Source organism: Dendrobates tinctorius, unplaced genomic scaffold (genome assembly GCF_039654945.1).
Source record: "Dendrobates tinctorius isolate UK_male_01 unplaced genomic scaffold, ASM3965494v1 ptg000324l, whole genome shotgun sequence".
Lineage (NCBI taxonomy): Eukaryota > Metazoa > Chordata > Amphibia > Anura > Dendrobatidae > Dendrobates > Dendrobates tinctorius.
The window spans coordinates 945,519-972,551 of NW_027361991.1; the positions used below are offsets into that span (position 1 = coordinate 945,519).

General features: G+C 42.1%; 1 protein-coding gene and 1 long non-coding RNA gene across 2 annotated transcripts in view; both read left to right on the forward strand.

The window, feature by feature from the left end:
* The window catches only part of LOC141074123 (uncharacterized), a 236,798-nt gene that overhangs the window by 26,135 nt on the left and 183,630 nt on the right, over positions 1–27,033 (forward strand). Inside the window, exons 10-13 of the mRNA XM_073561654.1 lie at positions 3,065–3,210; positions 3,408–3,467; positions 3,556–3,721; positions 13,033–13,197. Coding sequence (XP_073417755.1) covers positions 3,065–3,210; positions 3,408–3,467; positions 3,556–3,721; positions 13,033–13,197 — 537 coding nt within the window. The remainder of the gene's footprint in view (positions 1–3,064; positions 3,211–3,407; positions 3,468–3,555; positions 3,722–13,032; positions 13,198–27,033) is intronic.
* Positions 15,274–19,504, forward strand: LOC141074131 (uncharacterized). The gene is made up of 3 exons (XR_012227135.1): positions 15,274–15,390; positions 17,166–17,239; positions 19,042–19,504. It is a non-coding gene; the product is annotated as an uncharacterized lncRNA (long non-coding RNA).

The following is a 27,033-nucleotide window of genomic DNA, read 5'->3' on the forward strand; positions in this document are numbered from 1 at the left end:
AACACCGTCTGAGCCTGCCTCATGCTGTATAGACATATATTTTGAATGTGTACGCTATCCATACATGTTATCCGGTGATACGATACCCTTTCTAACCTTTGTGCAATCACGTGCAATCCATACTGGGCCTAACACCGTCTGAGCCTGCCTCATGCTGTATAGACATATATTTTGAATGTGTACGCTATCCATACATGTTATCCGGTGATACGGTACCCTTTCTAACCCTTGTGCAATCACGTGCGATCCATACTGGGCCTAACACCGTCTGAGCCTGCCTCATGCTGTATAGACATATATTTTGAATGTGTACGCTATCCATACATGTTATCCGGGGATACGGTACCCTTTCTAACCTTTGTGCAATCACGTGCAATCCATACTGGGCCTAACACCGTCTGAGCCTGCCTCATGCTGTATAGACATATATTTTGAATGTGTACGCTATCCATACATGTTATCCGGGGATACGGTACCCTTTCTAACCTTTGTGCAATCACGTGCAATCCATACTGGGCCTAACACCGTCTGAGCCTGCCTCCTGAGACATATTTTGAATGTGTACGCTATCCATACATGTTATCTGGGGATACGGTACCCTTTCTAACCTTTGTGCAATCACGTGCAATCCATACTGGGCCTAACACCGTCTGAGCCTGCCTCATGCTGTATAGACATATATTTTGAATGTGTATGCTATCCATACATGTTATCCGGTGATACGGTACCCTTTCTAACCTTTGTGCAATCACGTGCAATCCATACTGGGCCTAACACCGTCTGAGCCTGCCTCCTGAGACATATATTTTGAATGTGTACGCTATCCATACATGTTATCCAGGGATACGGTACCCTTTCTAACCTTTGTGCAATCACGTGCAATCCATACTGGGCCTAACACCGTCTGAGCCTGCCTCATGCTGTATAGACATATATTTTGAATGTGTACGCTATCCATACATGTTATCCGGGGATACGGTACCCTTTCTAACCTTTGTGCAATCACGTGCAATCCATACTGGGCCTAACACCGTCTGAGCCTGCCTCCTGAGACATATATTTTGAATGTGTACGCTATCAATACATGTTATCTGGGGATACGGTACCCTTTCTCACCTTTGTGCAATCACGTGTAATCCATACTGGGCGTGAGAACGGCTGGCGAGCTGTTAAGCAAGCTACAGCACCTGTCCAGACAAGTACAGGGATTCCCTAGCGAGGAGACTTATTTGATTGTTTTCAATGTTGGGACAGAAATTTTTGGGGAGCACTATACTCTGGAGAATGATAGATGGGGCCCACCATACACTGGAACATTCCAAAGGTGGACATCAGACACTGGAGCAGCATTTACAGGGCCCATTATACACTAGAGCATTAGAAATGGGGCCCATTATGTTTGGAGCATTATTTGGGCCCATAAGACAGTGGAGCTTCATCCATGGGGACCAACATATACTGTAGCATTATGTGGAGCTCATCATATACTGTTTCAAACATTATATGGGACCAATGATTCTGTATGGAGAAATAGATGGGCCTCGTCATGAGATGTAAAAAGTGAGGTATTTTTCATTGGACTATACCGCTATTTCTCTGCCGTATCGGAGCATGATGAGTTGTGGTATGTGTTAAAGGGGCGCTCTTTCGCCAAGGGCACATGAAAACCTGGAGCCAGCCCTCCCCCCCCCCACAGTTTGTAGCCAAATAACCCCCTTTTTCAGTGCGTAACTTGTATTATGAAGTTAATTAAGGTTGACAAGCTTAAGAAAGAAGAATTGATGCTTTTGGCATTCAAATGGGCACTGTAGGTGTGTTTCCTGTCCTCCTCTCACTGCCGACTTTTATTCCCCATTGACTTACATTGGGTTTTTCGTGTTTCGGGACGACCCTGACTTTTCCCTATAATCGGACGATCTTGCTCGACCCGACTTTTGGAAAAGTCGGGTTTCACGAAACGAAACGCGACCCTAAAAAACCAAAAGTCGCTCAACTCTAATTAATACTACTGCTCCACCAATTACTGTATGTTCCACCAAATAAGAGTTTTACTTACCATGTATAAATAATAAAGCATTGGATCAGTATAGAAATGTTACTGGGGAATCATGGCATGTAGTGAATTGTAGACTATCACGATGTGATAATCTGCTGTCACATGGAGTGACTGCGGTAATTTGTCTAGAACCTCTAAAACCTCTTCAAGTGATCTATCTAAATCCCTTTGCTCGGGTTCGGACTGGCCAACAGGAGAACAGGGGAATCCTCTGGTGGGCCACCACCCTCTTATTTGAACAGTACTTGGCATAATACGTCTGATTCACTACGTACAGACAATGGCAGCATCTTTCTTTATTCAACAATCTACCCAATTTTATTGGTATAGAAATTTGTGAATCAAATCAATGTACAACGCCAGTCATGATCACTGGGATTGTGCAGCGTGCTTCTAAGGTATCAAAAGCATAAGGATATAAGCACAAGTCCCCATAAGTAAATTTTAGTAATTAATTTGAAAAAAAAATCACAAATTCTGTTATTTAGCAAAATAAATGTAATTTTTTTTTTAACGATTTTCAGCTACTCTCGCCACTTTTCAAAAGTGGGCGCAGCAGCTTTGAAAATTAAGATGTAACCAAATGCAAAACTAAGTTGCAACTCACTCCAGTAGGGTGTAAATGCCAAATTTATCACACATCCTGCAACACTTACAAATACGGCACCAAAAAATGGCTACGCAGTCACAATGGAACTTTATTTTAAAACATCCATTCATAATAACTTCCCCGAAAAAAAAAAAAAAATAAAAAATAAAAGTTATAAGTCAAGTACCACCAAAAGCATGTTATATATCATCCAGATCCAATGGATCCATGGATCACTGGCCTGATCCTTTGCCAGCTGTAAGTTTCCAATATACAGTAGGTCGGTCTCTGGTACCAAGGTTTGGCTCTAGAATTACATTTATTAAAGCTCCAGCATCTCCACCCTCGTTGCTGTCTGGACTGCTGGGTGGACAACACAGATTGACAACGTATTTACAAGTTTTACACTACTTTGGCAGGAGTGGGAGCATCATAGTGGACCACAGAGTGATTGTGGAAATTCTGTACCAAGAAGATGTCAACGTAACATACCAGTATGAGGGGATCTTAGAGCAAATCAAGGATACAGTGGAAGCTGCAAAGACCGACAACTGCACAGGCTCAGGTTAGTCAATCTAATTTATCATCTCCCGGGTTTAACTTTTCTTGAATACTTCAGACAAACATCTAAAAAGGTTTCCCACCTAGATTAATAATAGGGACATCAGATTTCTTCCGCAGCTTGGGGACTTGAATGAGCTCTACTTTCCTTTCGACACGGCCCAACCTATTTCTACTTTCTGTCTGTGCTTATTCCTGCAGATATTTTATGTTATGATCCAGATTTTGGAACTGTCTCAAAGGAGGAAATCCCAAATACCGGTAGGAAAAAAATATGCCTATCATTTTGAACTGTATTTTGCTTACTTTAAACTTTTATTTTTTTAATTGTTGCTACTTTTCTCCACAGACTTTTGTAAGGACCATATTCCTCTGGAGTTTCAAAATTTCTACACACAAATCATCACTTCTGAAGGTCTGACCTGCATTTCTCACTGCGATCCATCATCCCGCAACTACCATGACTGCAATGGTGGTCGATGTGTGATACAGAAGGGGGCTGATCTGCAGTGCTAGTAAGTGTGCTGTCAACCTCATACACTTGGCACAGCACGGTGTGAATATGTGACTCAGCTTAGGTGAAAGTGAGATCTTTTGAGAAGATCAATGTTCACAAAGAAGGTACGACTTGGCAGGTCTGCCGCCTTGTTTGTGTGCTTCTGAAACTGTCAGTCTTATAGAAATCCTGCAGACAATATACAAGTTCATTTCCTGCAGATCACTTCCTTCTTTTGCTGGTAGCTGTCTGAATCTGCACCCTCTTAGTTATAGGGGCAGGGCACGTGGGGAGAGGCTCCTGTTGCAACAAGTTTTCTTATACCTATAAACAGGATAGTAAGGAAGAGCACAAGGGACATGTTTTATCTCTTGGGGAAAAGAAAGAGATTAAGCAAGGCATTGCTGAATTTTTTAAAAATTTTGTACATTTTCTGATAGTTCTCCATTAAAGCGAGCATAAACAGTTGCCATATGATGACAAATACTGTACTAGGGCACATGAATACATTTAGCATATGCATTGAAGTTTTCTTGGTGCATAAATCAATCCTTAATCTGTATTTTCACCCTCACCTTTGTTGATAACGATAGAAACTAGCGTCACATAACACTACTGTGACAACACACCATTTATTCTTTATTATGCCAGATGTATTATTCAGCAGGTCAAGAGACATGAGCCATTGTTCATATAAGCCTGCACATTGACTCTTGTATGTTGATTTGTTGAAGGCCTGCTGATTACGTATTGTATCAGCCCCTAAAATTTATTCTTCTAAATAACCTTGAAGGACAAAGACGCAGGTTAATTGAACAATTGATGTTTGTTAATACATTGCATTTAAAATCTGCTGATTACCCATTGTAGCAGCCCTGCAGTTAACTGTTCTACAACCACTGAAGGACAAAATATGCAGGTGAAGTGAATTGATAATGCCCTGAATGACAGCTGTGGGTATAAAAGGGACCTGGCCACATAGCTCAATGTATTCTGTCAGATTCCTTCGCTCTGTGGGTGCCCACCAAAAGTGGAGGGTACTGCTTGGGGTAGTTGGTCGTGAAAGCCCAGAGTTGCAGATCTTCTAATTCCCGGTGAAGAAGCAGAAGGGTGAGATTCTGTCATTTGCACCATCTTAAGTACTCGATGGGACTGTACTTTATGTTATTGACTGTTAGTGAGAACCCATAAAGTATCACCCTATTGTTTAACCCTCACTCTGTGTTGTCTGAGTAGTATTATGTCCACAGGGAGGGCAAACATGTGTTCAGTGGGATGAGCCTAGTCCATGTGGTCTTTCTAAAGACAGCCAGGCCAACAGATAAGAACACCCACTGACACCCATGTCTCCACACTTGGTGTCAGAAGTATTGTGAGGAAAGAGGGAGACACAAGCGCAATATAGGGTCTTATCCCACAAATAAAGTAAGCGGTTTAACAAAAAACTGCTCACCTGGTAGTAGGTATTCAAAGCAAGTATAGATAACGGCTGCTGCAGATCCACAATTCGATCACCGACTATCTGAAACAGAGCTCTGCAAAGGGATACATGGATTTCGACCGCGCTGCCCAAATGATGAAATTCCAGAAGATTGATAAAGCTAACGCGTAGAATAAACCACTGTCAATCTTTATCAACCTTCTGGAATTTCATCATTTGGGCAGTGCGGATGAAATCCACGTATTCCTTTGCAGAGCTCTTGGTGTCATAAGTGAGATACTACTCAGCCCAGCTGATCTGGGGGAGCTACAGGTGACTGGTGTTTGTAGACACCGTCCATGGGCTTCACAACCAAGAAGGCAGATAGACAGACCCAACAGACCATATGTGAGGCATACACAGTAGGTTTCGTACGCCACCATGTATGGAGTGAATATACAGCATCAACAGAAAACTTCAACTACAGGAGGTGTACCAGTTTTGAAAGTTCGAATACAGGGCCACTAACACACGGTCAGATTTGATTCAGGGGAAGAGTCTTGAGGAGATCATTTGCATATTCCCAGTGCCTTCTGGGATAAGTGAAGAGTCTCCGCGAGCTCAACGATCACTGGGTTTTGGCCATTGCAGCTGAAAAGAGGAAATCGGAAAACCAGGGGAAGAGTCTTGAGGAGATCATTTGCATATTCCCAGTGCCTTCTGGGATAAGTGAAGAGTCTCCGCGAGCTCAACGATCACTGGGTTTTGGCCGTTGCAGCTGAAAAGAGGAAATCGGAAAACCAGGGGAAGAGTCTTGAGGAGATCATTTGCATATTCCCAGTGCCTTCTGGGATAAGTGCAGAGTCTCCGCGAGCTCAACGATCACTGGGTTTTGGCCGTTGCAGCTGAAAAGAGGAAATCGGAAAACCAGGGGAAGAGTCTTGAGGAGATCATTTGCATATTCCCAGTGCCTTGTGGGATAAGTGAAGAGTCTCCGCGAGCTCAACGATCACTGGGTTTTGGCTGTTGCAGCTGAAAAGAGGAAATTGGAAAACCAGGGGAAGAGTCTTGAGGAGATCATTTGCATATTCCCAGTGCCTTCTGGGATAAGTGTAGAGTCTCCGCGAGCTCAACGATCCCTGGGTTTTGGCCGTTGCAGCTGAGAAGAGGAAATCGGAAAACCAGGGGAAGAGTCTTGAGCAGATCATTTGCATATTCCCAGTGCCTTCTGGGATAAGTGAAGAGTCTCCGCGAGCTCAACGATCACTGGGTTTTGGCCGTTGCAGCTGAAAAGAGGGAATCGGAAAAACCGTGCGCCTAATTTGGCTCATCTTTCATCGTTTTTAAGAAATCTCAAGATGGAAGAGGCCAGGAGCCATTTGGTGAGCTGCATTTCTTGCTACATGTTCACAGATTTACCAGTGGAAAAGCCAAACTTCACATGCCACAAGTGCAAGCTTGTGTCCCTGTTGGAGGAAAAGTTGCAAAATTTCGAAGAGAGGTTAGCTACGTTGAAGATCATTAAGGAAGGTGAAGAGTTCTTGGACAGAGCAGAATTATCTCATGTTACAGAAAGAGAAGAAATTCGAAGTGCACCTGAAGAAACAGAGGAATGGAGACATGTGACCCAGAGAAGCAGGAGGATCAGGAGGCAGTCAGCACCCATACTGCTCAGAAACCAGTACCAGGCTCTCACGCAGGAAAACGATGAAGAAATACATCAGGATAAGACTTTGCCAACAAACAGCAACCTTGTACGCCTTCAGAGTCCTCCTGGATGGAGAAAGAAAAATGTTGTGAAGAAGAAACGGAGAGTGGTGGTCATGGGGGATTCCCTGCTGAGAGGAACAGAGGCCGCTATCTGCAGACCGGATATAACTTCAAGAGAAATGTGCTGTCTTCCAGGTGCAAAAATTAAAGATGTGTCTGACAGGATATCAGGACTCTTCAGACCTACAGATGACTACCCATTCCTGCTACTACATGTGGGGACAAATGACACCGCAAGAAGCGACCTGGAAACCATCTGCAGAGACTTTGAAGACTTAGGCCTCTTTCACACTTCAGTTTTTTGCATCAGTTATAATCCGCCAAAAAGGCGGACAAGCGGATCCGTTCTCAACTGATGTGAACGGATGGCACAGGATCCGTTTTCAGACGGATCCTGAAAATGAAGAAATTTAAAGGAATTGCTGGAGAGAGAGAGAGAATTTTTTTTTTTTCTGGATCACGGAGTGAACTACTTATACGATGGACTACTTGCTAGAGATGGCGTGCACCTTACGAAGACTGGAAAGCATGTATTTGGAAGTCGCCTTGCTACACTTGTAAGGAGAGCTTTAAACTAGAACAACATGGGAAGGGAAGCAAAAGACCAGAAAAAGCCATACACCTGACAAATGCTATTGAGAACTCTGCTATTAGAAGTGGAAAGGAAGAACAAAGACAAAAGAATCTAATTAAAAAAAATATTGGAGAAAGAGAAACCAATCACAAACTAAAATGTTTCTATACTAATGCACAAAGCATGGGCAACAAACAAGGAGAATTGGAACTACTAACACAGGAAAAGAAATATGATGTCATTGGAATCACTGAAACTTGGTGGGTCAATACACACGATTGGAATACAAGACTAGAAGGATACAACTTATTTGCAAGAAACAGACTTGATAAACGAGGAGGGGGTGTCGCATTGTATGTTCGAAACGCGTATATCGGAACAGAGATTGAAGCTTCAGAGACTGGGAGTTCTGTGGAAACTGTTTGGGTAAGAATACAAGGACAGAACAATGGAAAGGACACCATTGTAGGCATTTACTACAGGCCTACATGCAAAGAGAAAGATTGAGTAACTAGGTGAATATAATAAAAATACGTCTTTATTAGTTAACATATATATCGCTTAGTACAAAAATACAGAGATTAAAATGACACCACAGGATGAAAAAACAGAATAACCCGGGAGAAGCACCCAGCCACAGGATATCAAGTAATGCAGCAGTGTATATATAAAATGACCACATCTATATAGATAACCGGTATCTGCTGATTACCCATCTCCCCATTTGGAGATCACTGTGCCACATTATGAATCCATTATGATCACCCAGTGTGCATCGATAAATTTAGCGTGGCCAGTTTGAGGAGATATCTTACCAGATATACATGGAAGCTGGGTGAGCCCAGGACCAGGTGAGGAAAACGCCCGACGCGCGTTTCGCGTGACTACAAGCACGCTTTCTCAATATACTTCCCTTGAGAAAGCGTGCTTGTAGTCACGCAAAACGCGCGTCGGGCGTTTTCCTCACCTGGTCCTGGGCTCACCCAGCTTCCATGTATATCTGGTAAGATATCTCCTCAAACTGGCCACGCTAAATTTATCGATGCACACTGGGTGATCATAATGGATTCATAATGTGGCACAGTGATATCCAAATGGGGAGATGGGTAATCAGCAGATACCGGTTATCTATATAGATGTGGTCATTTTATATATACACTGCTGCATTACTTGATATCCTGTGGTGTCATTTTAATCTCTGTATTTTTGTACTAAGCGATATATATGATAACTAATAAAGACGTATTTTTATTATATTCACCTAGTTACTCAATCTTTCTCTTTGCATGTATACCTATTGGAGTGGGTGTTTCAGGTGTTTTTCCTGATTAGGGTGGCTACTTATAGCCTTAAACCCTATTCTCTGACATAGTGATAATGTCACTGAGGTTTTTGCATTTAATTTACTACAGGCCGCCTGTGCAAGCCGAAGATATGGATGAACTCTTTATGAATCAGATGGCCAAGTTCTCCAAAAAATATGACATAGTTGTCATGGGAGATTTCAACTATCCAGACATTTGTTGGGAATCTCTCTCAGGCAAAACTAACAGGTCAAGGAAATTCTTATCCTCTCTTGCTGACAACTTTATCTTCCAAAAGGTAAGGGAGAAAACAAGGGGAACTGCTAACTTGGATCTAATCCTTATAAACAGGGAGGAAATGGTTGAGGAGGTAAAAGTGGCTGGGACCCTAGGAGGTAGCGACCATGCTATTTTAGAATTTTGGATAACTAGAGGCGGAAGACCTGTGAAGACTCAGACGTCAAGGTTAGATTTCAGAAAGGCAGATTTTAAGGGATTCAGAAAGAGAATTGGAGGGATCCAATGGCTGGATATCCTTAAAGACAAAAATGTCCAGGAAGGATGGGAAATCTTGAAAAATGAAATTCTCAAAGCACAGTTGTTAACAATTCCGAAAAGAGGGAAGAATAGGAAGCATTTAAGGAAACCAGGATGGATGAACACAGAACTTAAGCACATGCTAAAAAGGAAGAAAAAAATGTTTATAAAATGGAAAGAGGGAGGCATATCTAAAGAAGAATATAATGCTGTCTGCAGAACCTGCAGGGCACAAATCAGATTATCTAAAGCTGAAAATGAACTGAGGCTTGCAAGAGATGTCAAAAGCAATAATAAAGGATTTTGGGGATATGTCAAAAGTAAAAGAAAAGTCAAAGATGCTATAGGATTTTTACAGGATGAAAATGATGAAATGGTAAGACAGGATGTTGAGAAGGCTGAACTTTTAAATTCCTATTTTGCATCTGTTTTCTCTCAGAAAGGAAATGCAACATCAACTGTTATTCACTGTCCTATTAAGGGAATAGAAGAATCCAGGATATCTATAAACAGAAAGATAGTGAGGAAACACTTAGCTAACCTAAATGAATTCAAGTCTCCAGGTCCAGATGAATTACACCCCAGAGTACTGAAGGAGATAGCAGAAGAAATTTTTGAACCCCTCTCCATAATCTTTGAAAATTCTTGGAGAACAGGAGAAGTGCCAGAAGACTGGAGAAGAGCAAATGTTGTTCCTATCTTCAAAAAGGGGAAGAAGGTGGACCCAGGCAACTATAGGCCGGTGAGTCTGACTTCTATACCAGGAAAGATCTTTGAACAAATTATTAAACAACATGTATGTCAATACCTGGATAAGAATGAAGTGATTAAACAGAGTCAGCATGAGTTTGTAACTAATAAGTCATGTCAGACTAACTTAATTTCCTTCTATGACAGTATCACTGATTGGGTGGATCAAGGAAATGCTGTAGATATAGTATATCTTGACTTCAGCAAAGCATTTGACAAAGTATCTCATACAATCCTTATTGAAAAAATGACTAAGTATGGAATGGACAAGGCAACTGTTAGGTGGATTCATAACTGGCTTAGTGATCGGACCCAAAGAGTGGTCGTAAATGGCTGCACATCCAGTTGGAAGAATGTCTCAAGTGGGGTACCACAGGGCTCTGTCCTGGGCCCTGTATTGTTCAACATCTTTATCAACGATTTAGATGAAGGAATTGAGGGTAAACTGATTAAATTTGCTGATGACACAAAGCTAGGAGGGATAGCTAATACTAGAGAAGAGAGAGAGAGGATTCAAAAAGATTTAAATAAACTGGAGAAGTGGGCAGCAACTAACAGAATGGTTTTTAACAGGGAGAAATGCAAAGTACTACATCTGGGCAATAAAAATGAAAAAAGCATATATAGAATGGGAGGAATAGGGCTAAGTGACAGCACATGTGAAAAAGACTTGGGTATACTAATAGATCACAGACTGAATATGAGTCAACTGTGTGATGCAGCAGCAAAAAAGGCAAATGCAATTCTAGGATGTATTAACAGAAGCATACAGTGTAGATCACGTGAAGTCATTATTTCCCTCTACTCCTCTTTGGTCAGACCTCATCTGGAATATTGTGTCCAGTTTTGGGCACCACATTTTAAAAAAGACATCAACAAACTGGAGCAAGTTCAGAAAAGAGCGACCAGAATGGTGACCGGTCTGCAAACCCTGTCTTATGAGGAAAGGTTGCAGGATTTGGGAATGTTTAGTTTGCAAAAGAGAAGACTGAGAGGAGACTTAATAGCTGTCTACAAATATCTAAAGGGCTGTCACATTGTAGAAGGATCAACTTTATTCTCATTTGCACAAGGAAAGACTAGAAGCAATGGGATGAAACTGAATGGGAGGAGACACAGATTAGATATTAGAAAAAACTTTTTGACAGTTAGAGTGATCAATGAGTGGAACAGGCTGCCACGAGAAGTGGTGAGTTCTCCTTCAATGGAAGTCTTCAAACAGAGGCTGGACAGACATCTGACTGGGATGATTTAGCGAATCCTGCTTTGAGCAGGGGGTTGGACCAGATGGCCCAGGAGGTCCCTTCCAACTCTACGATTCTATGATTCTATGTGTCAGAGACACCGCACTACACTTGCTCATAGAGCCAGTGCGCGTGTCCTGAGTACAGAAGCAGTGCTAAATGAGGTACAGGAGGAATAAACAGACGGGAGGTCAGACAAAGCCAAAGGTCATACACAGGATCACAGTACACTACCAGGGATGAGACAGAGCAGATAATCAGGGCCAAGCAGAGATCAAAACCAAACAGACATAGGGGGTACCAGGCAGAATCCAAAGCGATATCCAGAGAACAGACCGAGTCATACACAGAGAATCAAGTAACCAGAACACAGCACAAACACACTCAGGGGTCACCACACAAATGCCAAGGGCAAGAGTATAACTGACAGGGATGGGAGCATCCTGAGGCTATAAGAAGCCTCCCCCAGAACCAGGGAGAGGCCACAATCATAGCCCCAGGTGTGCAGGTAAGCCTGCATCGGGATCACAACCTTTAACCCCAGAAATGCCAGTCATCAGCACTGGTTCCAAACATTAACCCGACGTGTGCGAGTCAAACCCGCACTGAGATCATGACACTATGATTCTATGATTCTATGAATTGGTCCTTTTTGGATGCCTAGAACTTTATGGAGGATGATCAGCTTGATCAAGAGGAATTGACCTGCCTACCAAATCAAGTATCCAGTGTCAGTCTGGAATCAAATACCCAGTCCCAAGCAGCCCAAATCCAGGAGTTGTTGGTCACATTGGGATCTTGAGCCTCAATCGAGGAGAGGAATTGTATTATGGAATCAGTTTTGGAAGTTCCAGCATCACTAACGTCAGCGCCGGACCATACCTTCATGTTGACCCACCACCAAGGAAATCATCTCTGCAACAGAGATACATCAGTGTTTAAAGACTCCAGCACAAAGATTGATGAAAAACTGCAAAGCTTTGAGACCCTGATGCTGATTCACCAGGTGTCCACAGCTGATTGGTCAAAATTCCTGGGGATTCATTTGACTGGCCAGACACAGGATGCTGTTCAGTCGCTTGGGCCTCAGGACTGCCTGGACTGTTAGACTATTAAGGAGACCCGGTTGGCCCTTGTTATCCCCTGATAGATATTATACCAAGTTCTGGAGTTCTGGACTTTGTCTTCCAAATGGGCCTCCTATGTAGAATTTAACAGTCAACACCAATGACACTGCAACTGCTGGCTCGATGCCTGTGTTGACCTCTCGGCTGATGCACTCTGGGATGCAATCATGCTCAAGTAACTTATGGAGAAAATGGCCCCAGAAATACAAAAGTGGGTAACCAACCAGAAGCACGACACCCCAGTGCAAGGAGCCCTGGTTCAAGTGGTCTTTCTAAAGACAGCCAGGCCAACGGACAAGAGCTCCAACTGACCATTGTGTCTCCACAACTACATTTGTCCAGCCTTTAATCATTGGCTTGCTGGAGTGTTTACTGGAACATTTGAGCTTCACCATTTTCTCCCCAGCTGCTAAAGCTTAAGGTTATGTTTCTTCTATCTTCTTATGAATAAAAATGTTGATGACTTATATCTTCTAAGGTTGTCATTGATTTGAGAAAGATTGAAGTTTGTTGAGATAACTAGATCTTTTTATGTTCATAAATTTGTAATGCCATGATTTTTCCCGGAATATTTTTTTCAATGTTTTACTTTGCTCCCACATAGTTGTCCAAGGACAGATCTCTACATCTACACTGGTTCTGTATGCACAGGAAAAATCCTAAAATCAGGAGTGTATGGAGGCGTCGGAGCAGCCATTGGGATACTGTCAATCATTATTGCCACTGTGGCATTCCTCTTATTCAATGCTAAGAAGGATAAGACATCTTGGTGAGTTCTGCTGAGAAATACCAAATTCATCTAAGATGGTGGAGGCAATATTAATACTTGTTGACCAAGGTTATTAAAATAAAAAAATGTTCGAAAACAGCTACAAATATCACAAAATAACAAAATAAACAATCCTCGCCTCTTCGCCCCTTCCCTCTTCGGTTGATGGCAGCACTCTATAGCCAGTAGTTTTATCCTTTTAATTCATATTACCCCCTTTCCTCTTCAAAAATCTACTGCATAAGGGGTGCTTTCACATTGAGTTTAGTCATTCAGGGGCCCCATCGGGGATTATGTCCAAACCCCCCAAAAAATGGCATTTGGACTTATGTGCCAATGGTCATAGACTGTAATGGTGCCGGCAGAGCTAACGTACCATTTTCGGGCATTTATGCCTACTGGAGGTGGACACCCAGGCGCAGTAGACTTAGTATGAGTAACCGCCTCCAGTAGGCATATATTCCCAAAAATGATGCACGTCAGAGCGTACATTCGCTCAACTGGAACCAATACAGCCTATGGCCCCCCTCAGAGTATACATCCGAATCCCATTTTGCAGTGGAGAGATAGTGACCAGTGAATATTTGAACTGCTCTGGAAACTGCCGATGGAAGGGAGATTGTCATTTTGCTGGAGTTACTAATAGATGGAGTTACTAATAGCTGGAGTTACTAATAGATCACAGACTGAATATGAGTCAACAGTGTGATGCAGCAGCAAAAAAGGCAAATGCAATTCTAGGATGTATTAACAGAAGCATACAGTCTAGATCACGTGAAGTCATTATTTCCCTCTACTCCTCTTTGGTCAGACCTCATCTGGAATATTGTGTCCAGTTTTGGGCACCACATTTTAAAAAAGACATCAACAAACTGGAGCAAGTTCAGAAAAGAGCGACCAGAATGGTGACCGGTCTGCAAACCCTGTCTTATGAGGAAAGGTTGCAGGATTTGGGAATGTTTAGTTTGCAAAAGAGAAGACTGAGAGGAGACTTAATAGCTGTCTACAAATATCTAAAGGGCTGTCACATTGTAGAAGGATCAACTTTATTCTCATTTGCACAAGGAAAGACTAGAAGCAATGGGATGAAACTGAATGGGAGGAGACACAGATTAGATATTAGAAAAAACTTTTTGACAGTTAGAGTGATCAATGAGTGGAACAGGCTGCCACGAGAAGTGGTGAGTTCTCCTTCAATGGAAGTCTTCAAACAGAGGCTGGACAGACATCTGACTGGGATGATTTAGCGAATCCTGCTTTGAGCAGGGGGTTGGACCAGATGGCCCAGGAGGTCCCTTCCAACTCTACGATTCTATGATTCTATGATTTTGCAGGACTGATAACAGCTCAGTTAGATACTAATAGTGAATAAAGAGGTGAATAGCTAATTGCTGAATAGAATTGAACTCTGATTCTATTCTGCATAGTAATCATTAAATGTGCACAGTATATATGTTTTTGTTTTATTACTTACAACAAACAAAAAAATACAAAAATCTTTACAAAAATAAAAATGTGGTTTTCTTGCTTTATTATGTCACCCAGATCTTTTTTCTTTTCTATTCCTACATCAATGGAGCTGTTTTTTAATGAGACCTTGATTTTGGGGTTAAATTAATCACCTTTTATTCACTCTTTTAAAGGAGGTGAGATGATAAAAGATATGAAATGCTGGATTCGTGTTTTTTGTTTGTTGATTATGCAATATAAATAATGTGACATGTTATTATTTTGGAGTGTTACAAACAAGGCAATTCCAAAAATATTTATTTTTTTTTAACGAGGGTGGACTGGACTCCTTTTTGAATATTATAGGAGTCCCTGTGGCATCATTCTGAAAAGGCAGTTTGGGTGCCGGTGTTTGGTGCTTCCATTTTCCCAGAAAATATGCCTCAACAGCTTGCCACAATTTAGTGTACTCCATAGGAAAACAGAGAAGTGGGGGGCCACAGAAGAGCCGCACAGAATGCTATGGGCATGAGATTGTATAAGAACTATAGATTTGTATCGGCATGAGATTTACGTTACTTGGTGGATGACTCGGTTGACCATTTATATGCAATTTTTGATTGTTTAGGGATGAGTTCAGCAAAGATAACAATGAAAAATGGTATGATGATTCTGAAGAAGATGAATGGAGCCAAAAACATGGATTTACCAACGTGAACTTACAGGGAGACTTTAATGAGGAAGGTGAGAATAATATGACTGAATCACAGAAATGTTATAAATAAAGAGGGTGTCTACAGAGCTTGTTCAATATTGCACTTAAAGGGAATCTGTCATGTCCAAAAACGCTATTAATCTGCAGATATAGGCTCAATCTGCAGGATTATTGCGTTACAGTACTTCCTGGCCATTGTACCGAGAGCATGGCTATTGGGAGAAAATAACTGCACTATCTCCCAAGAGCCGCCAGCTCTCAGTCATAGAGGTGTGCTCGGAGCGGCTCATTATACAGTGAGCAGCGACTGTAAGGGCGATCCAGCACTTTTATTGACAGTGCGACCGTAAGGACGATCCAGCACTTTTATTGACAGTGCGACTGTAAGGACGATCCAGCACTTTTATTGACAGCGCAACTGTATGGACGATCCAGCACTTTTATTGACAGCGCGACTGTATGGACGATCCAGCACTTTTATTGACAGTGCGACTGTAAGGACGATCCAGCACTTTTATTGACAGTGTGACTGTGAGGACGATCCAGCACTTTTATTGACAGTGCGACCGTAAGGACGATCCAGCACTTTTATTGACAGTGTGACTGTAAGGACGATCCAGCACTTTTATTGACAGTGCGACCGTAAGGACAATCCAGCACTTTTATTGACAGCGTGACTGTAAGGACGATCCAGCACTTTTATTGACAGCGCGACTGTAAGGACGATCCAGCACTTTTATTGACAGTGTGACTGTAAGGACGATCCAGCACTTTTATTGACAGCGCGACTGTAAGGACGATCCAGCACTTTTATTGACAGTGTGACTGTAAGGACGATCCAGCACTTTTATTGACAGTGCGACTGTAAGGACGATCCAGCACTTTTATTAACAGTGCGACCGTAAGGACGATCCAGCACTTTTATTGACAGCACGACTGTATGGACGATCCAGCACTTTTATTAACAGTGCGACCATAAGGACGATCCAGCACTTTTATTGACAGCGCGACCATAAGGACGATCCAGCACTTTTATTGACAGCGCGACCGTAAGGACAATCCAGCACTTTTATTGACAGCGCGACCGTAAGGACGATCCAGCACTTTTATCGACAGCGCGACTGTAAGGACGATCCAGCACTTTTATTGACAGCGCGACTGTAAGGACGATCCAGCACTATTATTGACAGCGCGACTGTAAGGACGATCCAGCACTTTTATTGACAGCGCGACTGTAAGGACGATCCAGCACTTTTATTGACTGCTTGAGGTGAAGCGCACCAATGCACAGTAAACTGTCAATCAAAGTGCTGTGGTGTGCTTATACAATGTTGTGAACGATGACTACAACCCCTCTGGGCACGCCTTATTGACTGAAAGCCAGCAGCTCCGGGAAGGAAAAAAGTTCTTGTTCTCCTGATAGCCTATTTAGTAAGGCAAGAGAGCATTGTAATACTTTTTACCTACATAATAGCCCTATATCTGCAGGTTAATAGCATTTGGGGACATGACAGGTTCCTTTTAACTATGAGGACTATGACTATGTTATATTTTCAATCTGTGGTAGTATTATCAGTCAATGGACATTTCCTATGGCTTACCTGACAAAAGTCCTGTGTTTGCAGCCCGGTCCCACCACATAAACCACAAAAGAGACAGGGATTTTGTAAATTTTAATTCAAAGGGCAGTTTGAGGGTTGTTCCCGACCATAAATATGGATGTGCTTTTAAATGTTGTACAATTTTCTGCAGACGGGAGTTTCTCTTCTTCCTTCCTCAATGTCCCCCTTCTACATCTCTTTAGGTTCGTCTACGAGCAGTCAGTCCAATAAAGAGAAATTCAAGCCCAAACTGGAAACTGTGGACACAACACTTCAGGTACTAGTATACATATTCTTCACTTTGCTTTCCTATCTCTAACACTTACAGGTATCTTTGAAGTGTCACTAAACCAGAAGCAATGATTTAATTTACTTCCCTAGCTTGTGTTTCTTAACACCCTTAAAATAAAAATGTGGGACATTTTTTGGACATCCCTGCCACTCAGAACTCGGAGCGTAGTCTGCTAACTACAGTTCTGAATATTTGGCACCAAAGGCCTAAAGTAAAGATTCTGGACCCCAAAGTAAAATCTGTAATACTTCACCAAACCAACATGTGCTACACTGGTGCCCTCGTAAGGCAGAAGGGTCAATGTTAGTGATGAGCGAGTATACTCGTTGCTCAGGTTTTCCTGAGTATGCTCGGTTGTCCTCCAAGTATTTTGGCGTGATTTAGTTTGTGTCGAAGCAGCTACATGATTTTCAGCTGCTAGGCAGCTTGAATACATGTGGGGATTCCCTAGCAAACATGCATTTCTCACATGTATTCAGGCTGTGTAGCAGCCACAAATCATGCAGCTGCGTTGACCCAACTAAATCTCCGAGCACGCCAAAATACTCAGCGGAAACCCAAGCAACGAGTATACTCGCTCATCACTTGTCCTTGTGTAGCTCATTGTTAAATCAAAAAGTCTTAAAAACTAACGTTTTGTACAATAACAATAATGTTAAAAAAGGGTGAGGTTAATAAAGCTAATTATCTCGTAATAATGGTCCCTATCGGGGGGTGGAATATAATGTGCAGAAAGTGGATGGTCCGTTATTAAAGTTGATGCTTTGGCTGCTGGAAAAATTGTCAAGTGCAAAGATCTGAGCGACTGTGAAAAGAACTGAGTCAAAGAATATCCAAAGTTGCAGGGCAGGTGGTGTGTTGCCATCGCTTTGTAGTGGTTAGTATAGTAGGACAACCTAATAAAGGGAATGTGTCACCATGAAATTCCAATCTGATCTACAGGTCTCATGTTATAGAGCACAAGGAGCAGAGCAGATTGATATATGGTTTTGCGATAAATTATACTAGAGTATATAACCTGCAATTTGATCAATTAGCCCTCCAGTCATTCTGGGATTTTAGGTCCTATCAGAGACTGACAGCTATCTCTATGCACTCCTACAAAGAAAGGAGCGCCCACTGGACCGAAAATCCCAGAATAAACAGAGGTTGAAATGATCAAATTGCTGGTTATACTGAATCTTCTCTACCCAAACTATATATCAAAGCATTCTATTTTCCCTGTTCTTTAACATGGTGCCTGCAGATTGCACTGGATTTTCATGGTGACAGTTTCCCTTCAGGTGGAGCTCGAGTAATTGGCATTCAAGAGACACAGTGGGGATCTGAGGATTGGCAGGATAGGTGATAACTTCTTGATCTTTCGGGGTCTGAACTGTTGGGACCTTTTATCTTTTACAATAGAGCAGCCGTGCACATGTTCGGCCACCACACCCCTTATTTAGTTTGAGAAAGCTGAATGCTGCATTTGGCTTTTTTTGGTAGCCTCATAGAGAATTAATGGAGTGACGGTCGGGCATCTGATCTGCCGCACCATTTTGTAAAGATGAGAAAAGTTCCCGGTTCTGACAATCAGTCTAGGTCCCAGAGGTCAGATCCCCACCCATTATATGTTATCATCTACCCTGTGGATAGGTAATAACTGCTTTTCACCACACAGTCCTTTAAGACCTTTTATTTGGACACCATTGATCGATTGGAAGTTCTTATTAAAGTAATTGTGTAAATCCAGAAAATATCCTGTTGTCCTAGCCATGCATGTTTTTTTATTTTTATTTTTGATATAGATTAAAATCCAGAGGCCTGAAATTTCTTTTGTGTGATTCATCAACGCTGCTAACAAGAACCTTAGCCAAGATCCTTGGGAGAGAAAGGATCCACAAACCATACAGAGATCCTGACCTATCACCGTAGATCGGAGGACCTTCATTTAAGGCGCGTGACAAGGAAACTGATGCCTTATGAACTGATGAAGCTGAACTAACCGGAAGAAAATAATACAAACAATACAACAACAACAAATACTGATGGATTTTAGAAGAACCATTTGGGTTTTGTGGTTCAGGTTTTCCTGCACATTGTCTACCTCATTGACATTGAGACCTATCTACATTGAAAAGACTGCATCTTACTTCCGGACTCAACATTTCTGGACGTTCTCTTTCATTGTGGTGGACCATACAGAGAACTTCACAGTCCACATGTATTCAGACATAACCAAAAGAAATTGGTGGCTTTGTGTCTATCGTGTTATAGTTAATGTGTCAATAATTATTTATACTAAACTATTTAGAATTTTCGTATTTGTAAAATGTATATATTATTATACCCATAAATGTGAACTATTAAATTATTATTATTATGAGTAAAACAAAAAAATCTGCTTTGTTTATTAAAGTTAGAAAAACCAAAACTAAAGAAACCCCTAAAAAAGATATTTTATTAATAATTATTACAAACTAGAATAATATTCAGACACACAAAAAATGAGGCACTATAAGGGAACATTGGATAAGGTCCAAAGGGGTAAGTAAAAAGAAATTATACCTATATTACGCTGTAAGGCCCTATAGGCTGATGGCCTACCTGCCAACAGAGGTTGGCACCCTAGATGAGCGATGTGGTGCCCCTGCCCCCTGCTCCTCGACGGCTGTCCTTTCATTCCCTGTTACCCCCTACCTAATGATAATATATACAATAAAAATAAACTATTATTAATAAAATATTGTTTTTAGGGGTTTCTTTAGTTTTGTTTTTTCTTGTCGTTGACCTCTTGGCAGTACACATTTTTTTTCTTGGTTTTGTTTATAAAAATTACAATTATTTATGATGAAAACTAGATTTGGAGAACATCCGATGAAGTATCTGCAATACTGAAGACCAGAAGAATTGTCATTCAAGTGGTCAATGTTTTCAATAAAAGCAAACGAAAACTATAATGTGATCATTCGATAATAATCCGTAAAAAGAGACAATTTCTTCATGTTAATATTTGGGGCTGATAATAAAACATCATAATCGTTAGAATGACCGTGAGGTATCTCGTAAATGCTCCCTTCACACTTTCGAGTTATCAGACACACACAATGCTCACTTTATCATATACACCTCCCTTCTAATCCTAAAGGAAGGTCATATATACCACCTAGGTAGTATATTTGGCTGATATCAGGTCCTTGAAAGAAGAGAAATTCTATGTGTCCAAAGATACCATAATTGTTAGACATTTCAAAACATATGCATCCAATTGGTCTATTGCGGTTATTCCCACTAGAAGCAATTCCAACTCAAAAAATACGATTAAAAGTAAATTTTATTAATTCATAGTAAAGTCCATCATAAATAAAGGTTTAAAAAAGACAGGCCTGTAGCAACGCGCCACTCTTGCCTCCTCCAGCAGCGACTCTGGGACCCTGATCCACCACGGCCGGTAAGGTATATCCGCATTATAAGATGCACCCCCCATTTTCCCCAAAAAATTTTGGGGAAAAAAGTGCGGATTAGGCTAGTTTCACACTTGCTTTTTTTTGCAGCGCGTTTTTCCCGCAAAAAAACGCATTGAAAAAACGCATACATAAGCATACAACTGCTGCGTTTTTTTCAAGCATTTTTATGAGCATGCATGAAAAAAACGCAGCGTTTTTATGCGTTTGTATGCGTTTTTAGCGCGTTTTTACCGCGTTTGCGTTTTTTTCCAACATTTTTAGGTGGCCCCTCACACTACCCAAACCATGACTTTACTAACCCTAACCCTGACCCTAACCCTAACCCTGACCCTGACCCTAACCCTAACCAAATCATACTTAACCCTAACCCAAACCCTAAACCCTAACTAACCCTAACCCTAACCCTAACCCTGACCCTAACCCTAACCCTAACCCTAACCCTGACCCTAACCCTAACCCTAACCCTAACCCTGACCCTAACCCTTAACCAAATCATACTTAACCCTAACCCAAACCCTAAACCCTAACTAACCCTAACCCTAACCCTAACCCTGACCCTAACCCTAACCCTAACCCTGACCCTAACCCTAACCCTAACCCTGACCCTAACCCTAACCCTAACCCTGACCCTAACCCTTAACAAAACCATACTTAACCCTAACCCTGACCCTAACCCTAACCCTAACCCTAACCCTGACCCTAACCCTTAACCAAACCATACTTAACCCTAATCCTGACCCTAACCCTGACCCTAACCCTAACCCTAACCCTAACCCTGACCCTAACCCTTAACAAAACCATACTTAACCCTAATCCTGACCCTAACCCTGACCCTAATCCTTAACAAAACCATACTTAACCCTAATCCTGACCCTAACCCTGACCCTAACCCTAACCCTAACCCTGACCCTAACCCTTAACAAAACCATACTTAACCCTAATCCTGACCCTAACCATGACCCTAATCCTTAACAAAACCATACTTAACCCTAATCCTGACCCTAACCCTGACCCTAACCCTAACCCTAACCCTAACCCTGACCCTAACCCTAACCCTAACCCTGACCCTAACCCTAACCCTAACCCTAACCCTGACCCTAACCCTTAACAAAACCATACTTAACCCTAATCCTGACCCTAACCATGACCCTAATCCTTAACAAAACCATACTTAACCCTAACCCTGACCCAAACCCCAACCCTAACCCTGACCCTGACCATAACCCTAACCCTAAACCCCCTTAACTAACCCTAACTCTAACCCAAACCCCTAAATTCCATGGTTTAAAAAAAAAAACGCATATGCAAAAAAACGCATACATGAGCATGCCAGTGCGCACATATGCGCATCCATAGGCTATAATGGCCATTTTTAGCGCAAAACGTGCGCATATGTGCGCATGCGCTTTTTTGCAGGGCCAAAAAATGCAACATGCTGCGTCTGGAAAATCCCAACGCACACCCCAAAAAAACGCAGCTCGTGAAAATCGCATACATGCGCTTACCAGCGCGCAGGTATGCGCACCCATGTTAAATATAGGGGAAAAAACGCATGCGCAGGTGTGCATTTTTTTCCAGCGCTAAAAAACGCAAATGTGAAACCAGCCTTATAATCCGAAAAATACGGTATTTTTTTGGTCCTGGCAGATTAACTGGTGGTATCATGCTGTGCCTTTCCCTCCTCTTTTTGGAGGTTTTATTGCCCTGTCTTTTTTTAAACCTTTATTTATGACGGATTTTACCATGCATTTATAAAATTTACTTTCAATCATATTTTTTGAGTTGGAATCGCTTCTTGTCTAGTGGGAATACCACAATAGACCAATTGGATGCCCTTGAAAGAAGAGGCCAGTTATAACTGTTGTGGAGAACCAGCATAGGAGTGTGGGGTCAGTAGTCAATTCCGAAATTTAAAAGAAATTGACATTTTAGGGGAGACATTATTTTTTTCTTAAATGCATGCATTTTGGGCTTAAAATTATTTTTAAAATTGTGTCTTAACAAAAATTTCATCTTGGCTTTTCCCATCTTTTGTTGCCCTGCATGTTGCAGATTGTAGAATGATATAAATGAGGATCCGTCGGTGAGTTTGTAGATCTTTCATTAGTCTTTTTCTGACCTTCACTTCCTACCGACCACATCAAAGTTGAGATGAACTTTGATGTGGTTATACATAAGATGAAAACGGCTCAGAAAAATAAATAAGGCAAGGTTCACATTTGTACTGCCAAGCAAGACAAAATGATCCGCACCTCTGCAGCACATATGCTGGATTAATTGTGCAAATCCAATCCACTATATTGGCTGCCCAAATCAGACTCCTGGGTGCCCACTCAGGCCATGTAGCAAGTAGAAAAAGAGTGGCACTCGCTGTCCTTAAAATTTCTTTTATTTCTGCACGGGTAGAGCTATGCCCCAGGGAAGTTATGGGGTTAAATTTAATGGTGGTGGTTGTAGTGCAAGGCAGGTGACACAGTAAATAAGTTGGAGGACACAGTGGAGTGTAGGCTTCACACTTTTATTCACAGTTCTTCCAGTTACAATCCCCAGCTGGGGTGCTGTTTCCTCCGGGTCAGTGGCCCAGCCAGCTCTCAGGTCATTTGGGGTACACTGTGCCAGAACCCCCTTCTTATGTTCCTTTCCTGGCCGTCTCTCTGTGCTGGCTCCCACCTCTTCTGCCCTGCGCCTTCACACACCGTGCCCCAAGCCAGCAGCCTCGAATCCTGTCGGGCGATGTTCTCTTAGTCCCCATGATCCTATCTGGCTGCCTTTTTAGCGAATGTGTATGGAGCTGGCTGTAGCACATACAGTCGCTACAGCCTCTGGTTTGCTAGCTGAGTCCTTAGTTTCTCCACTATTCTGGGGCCGGTCCCCTACTACAACTGCGTAATAGGTTGGTACCAGCAGCAGTTTCCATATTGAGACACCCATCTCTTGGGTGTCCCAATATGGCGATCAGTGAACTTCATCCGCTTGGATTTCTGGGATACAGTGACATCTGGACAAAAAAGGAAATAAAAACATTACAAGGCAATTATATAAACAGATATATCTAAATTTAGGCAGAAATAGACAAGCATGACACACTTTTGTACACATTTTCAACATAAATATCTGAAGTTATACATCTGTAAATGTACAAATGTAAACCATGTAGCAAGTAGAAAAAGAGTGACACTCACCGTCCTTAAAATTTCACTTTATTTCGGCAATTTTTAAAACATCCAGGTCAGGAGAGTTGTTGGTGGAACAGAGAGCTGGGACGACGATTGTTTCACGCTTGTGTGGCGCCCTTGTGGGTCCAGTCGCCACAGAGGTACTACACCTCAGCCAAAAATCAGAAAGAAGAATATGTATCACTAACTGGTTTAAATTAGTAAAAAAAAGTGAAAGATTAACCAATAAATTAATTACAAAAATAGACATTGATGCACACTTGTTTTTACAGACTTAAGCCATATATCTGTATTTTGCAGACCAATGCAATGGACAGTCATAGGTCTTCTTAGGCTGCAGTCACACTATAGAGGAATATGGATGAGTGCTATGTGAGAAGAAAATCGCATAGCACTCAAAACCACTGTTAAAATATGGGGCAGATCCCATCATCGTTTTTTTTCTCGGCCTTATTATACGTGCGAGTGAAATCGCAGCATGCTGAGATTTGCACAGTATATCGGCCGAGACTTGCCGATGCAAGTCTATGGATGCAAGAAAAATTCGCACACCACATGGACCATCCGTGTGACTTGCGAGAAATACGGACCAGTGTCCTTTGAAAAGCCGACAATTCATGTGTGGTGTACAGTAAAATCACACTGAAAGATTACAGTAGAATAGATAGAATATAAATATACACATAGTATAGGTGTGTGTGTATATATATATATGTCAGTGACACACAGATATATATCATTATAGTTCATAGAGAGATAGATAGCAGAATAGCCGTTAATTCATTTGTCGGCTTCAGTAAAATCATTGCAGATCCCAACAGGATAGGAGACATGGTTTACATACAGTAAATCCACGTAGAACAGTTAGATTTATATATGTCAGTGTCTAATACTGTTAGTAGTACGTGTGTGTAAAATTAGGAACCTGTATATATTTAATAAAAGAATGTTTTCATGGAAAAACTGGCATGGGCTCCCATGCAATTTTCTGCGCCAGAGAGGGAAAGTCAGTGACTAAGGGCAGATAGTAATAGCCTAGAGAGGGACCATTGTTACTGGCTAAAAACATCTGCCTTCAGCCACCCCAATTTTGGCACTTAGCCTCTCTCTTCCACCTGCCCTTGTAGCTGTGGCATATGGGGTAATAAGGGGTTAATGTCACATTTGTATTGTAAGGTGACATTAAGCCTGGCTTAGTAATGGAACGGTGTCAATAAGACACCTATCCATTACTAATCCTAATGCTTGTATTTTAATGAAATGAAAGACCACGCAGTTTTGCCATCTTTATTCTTATGCTAATCCAAACGATGCCCTCGATCTCCTGTAATAAATAAAAAATTAAAAAAACAGCACACCTTTCTGGCGTGTAGTCCCACAACGTAATTTATATCTGGAGGTTAAATAGTTTGCACAACCGGGAGAGGTGCTAATGCTACCGCCCTGGCTGTAAACCAATGAGGAATGAATGAGAAGCTGCCAGTGGCAGCATCAGTGATGTCAGCACAACCTCCCAGCCTGACCCGTGGTGAACTCAGCAGCGTGGAAAAATGAATTGTCATTGGTGTAAAAATAGCTTATGTGTCTGCCATAAGCCTCAGCCTATGAAATTCCCCTGGAGGTTGGGCTTGATAAGCTTTAAAACAAACACTGACAATATAGATTAAAAGCTGTGTGCTACATACACTCACTGGCCACTTTATTAGGTACACCATGCTAGTAACGGGTTGGACCCCCTTTTGCCTTCAGAACTGCCTCAATTCTTCGTGGCAGAGATTCAACAAGGTGCTGGAAGCATTCCTCAGAGATTTTGGACCATATTGACATGATGGCATCACACAGTTGGCGCAGATTTGTCGGCTGCACATCCCTGATGCGAATCTCCCGTTCCACCACATCCCAAAGATGCTCTATTGGATTGAGATCTGGTGACTGAGGAGGCCATTTGAGTACAGTGAACTCATTGTCATGTTCAAGAAACCAATCTGAGATGATTCGAGCTTTATGACATGGCGCATTATCCTGCTGAAAGTAGCCATCAGATGTTGGGTACATTGTGGTCATAAAGGGATGGACATGGTCAGCAACAATACTCAGGTAGGCTGTGGCGTTGCAACGATGCTCAATTGGTACCAAGGGGCCCAAAGAGTGCCAAGAAAAAATTCCCCACACCATGACACCACCACCACCAGCCTGAACCGTTGATACAAGGCTGGATGGATCCATGCTTTCATGTTGTTTATGCCAAATTCTGACCCTACCATCCGAATGTCGCAGCAGAAATCGAGACTCATCAGACCAGGCAACGTTTTTCCAATCTTCTACTGTCCAATTTCGATGAGCTTGTGCAAATTGTAGCCTCAGTTTCCTGTTCTTAGCTGAGAGGAGTGGTACCCAGTGTGGTCTTCTGCTGATGTAGCCCATCTGCCTCAAAGTTCGACGCACTGTGCGTTCAGAGATGCTCTTCTGCCTACCTTGGTTGTAACGGGTGGCAATTTGAGTCACTGTTGCCTTTCTATCAGCTCGAACCAGTCTGCCCATTCTCCTCTGACCTCTGGCATCAACAAGGCATTTCCGGCCACAGAACTGCCGCTCACTGGATTTTTTTTCTTTTTCGGACCATTCTCTGTAAACCCTAGAGATGGTTGTGCGTGAAAATCCCAGTAGATCAGCAGTTTCTGAAATACTCAGACCAGCCCTTCTGGCACCAACAATCATGCCACGTTCAAAGGCACTCAAATCACCTTTCTTCCCCATACTGATGCTCAGTTTGAACTGCAGGAGATTGTCTTGACCATGTCTACATGCCTAAATGCACTGAGTTGCCGCCATGTGATTGGCTGATTAGAAATTAAGTCTTAACACACAGTTGGACAGGTGTACCTAATAAAGTGGCCAGTGAGTGTATGTCAAGTTTATTACTAATGCAATCACAGCATCACAAGTCCAAGTCCCATTGTAAAGCTAATAAGTACTGTAAAAAATATATAGAGTTTTTTGGTGCAATTGGGCAGAGAGGAGCTCTGGAGGTGTTGGAGTGGATAAACTATGGAAGGAAATACAAAAAGGAGGTGCTGTAGGAGGTGATGTGGGGAGCATAAAAGATGTAGGGAGTGGAGGTGCTGCTGGAAGAGATGTGGGGACCAGAGGTGATATG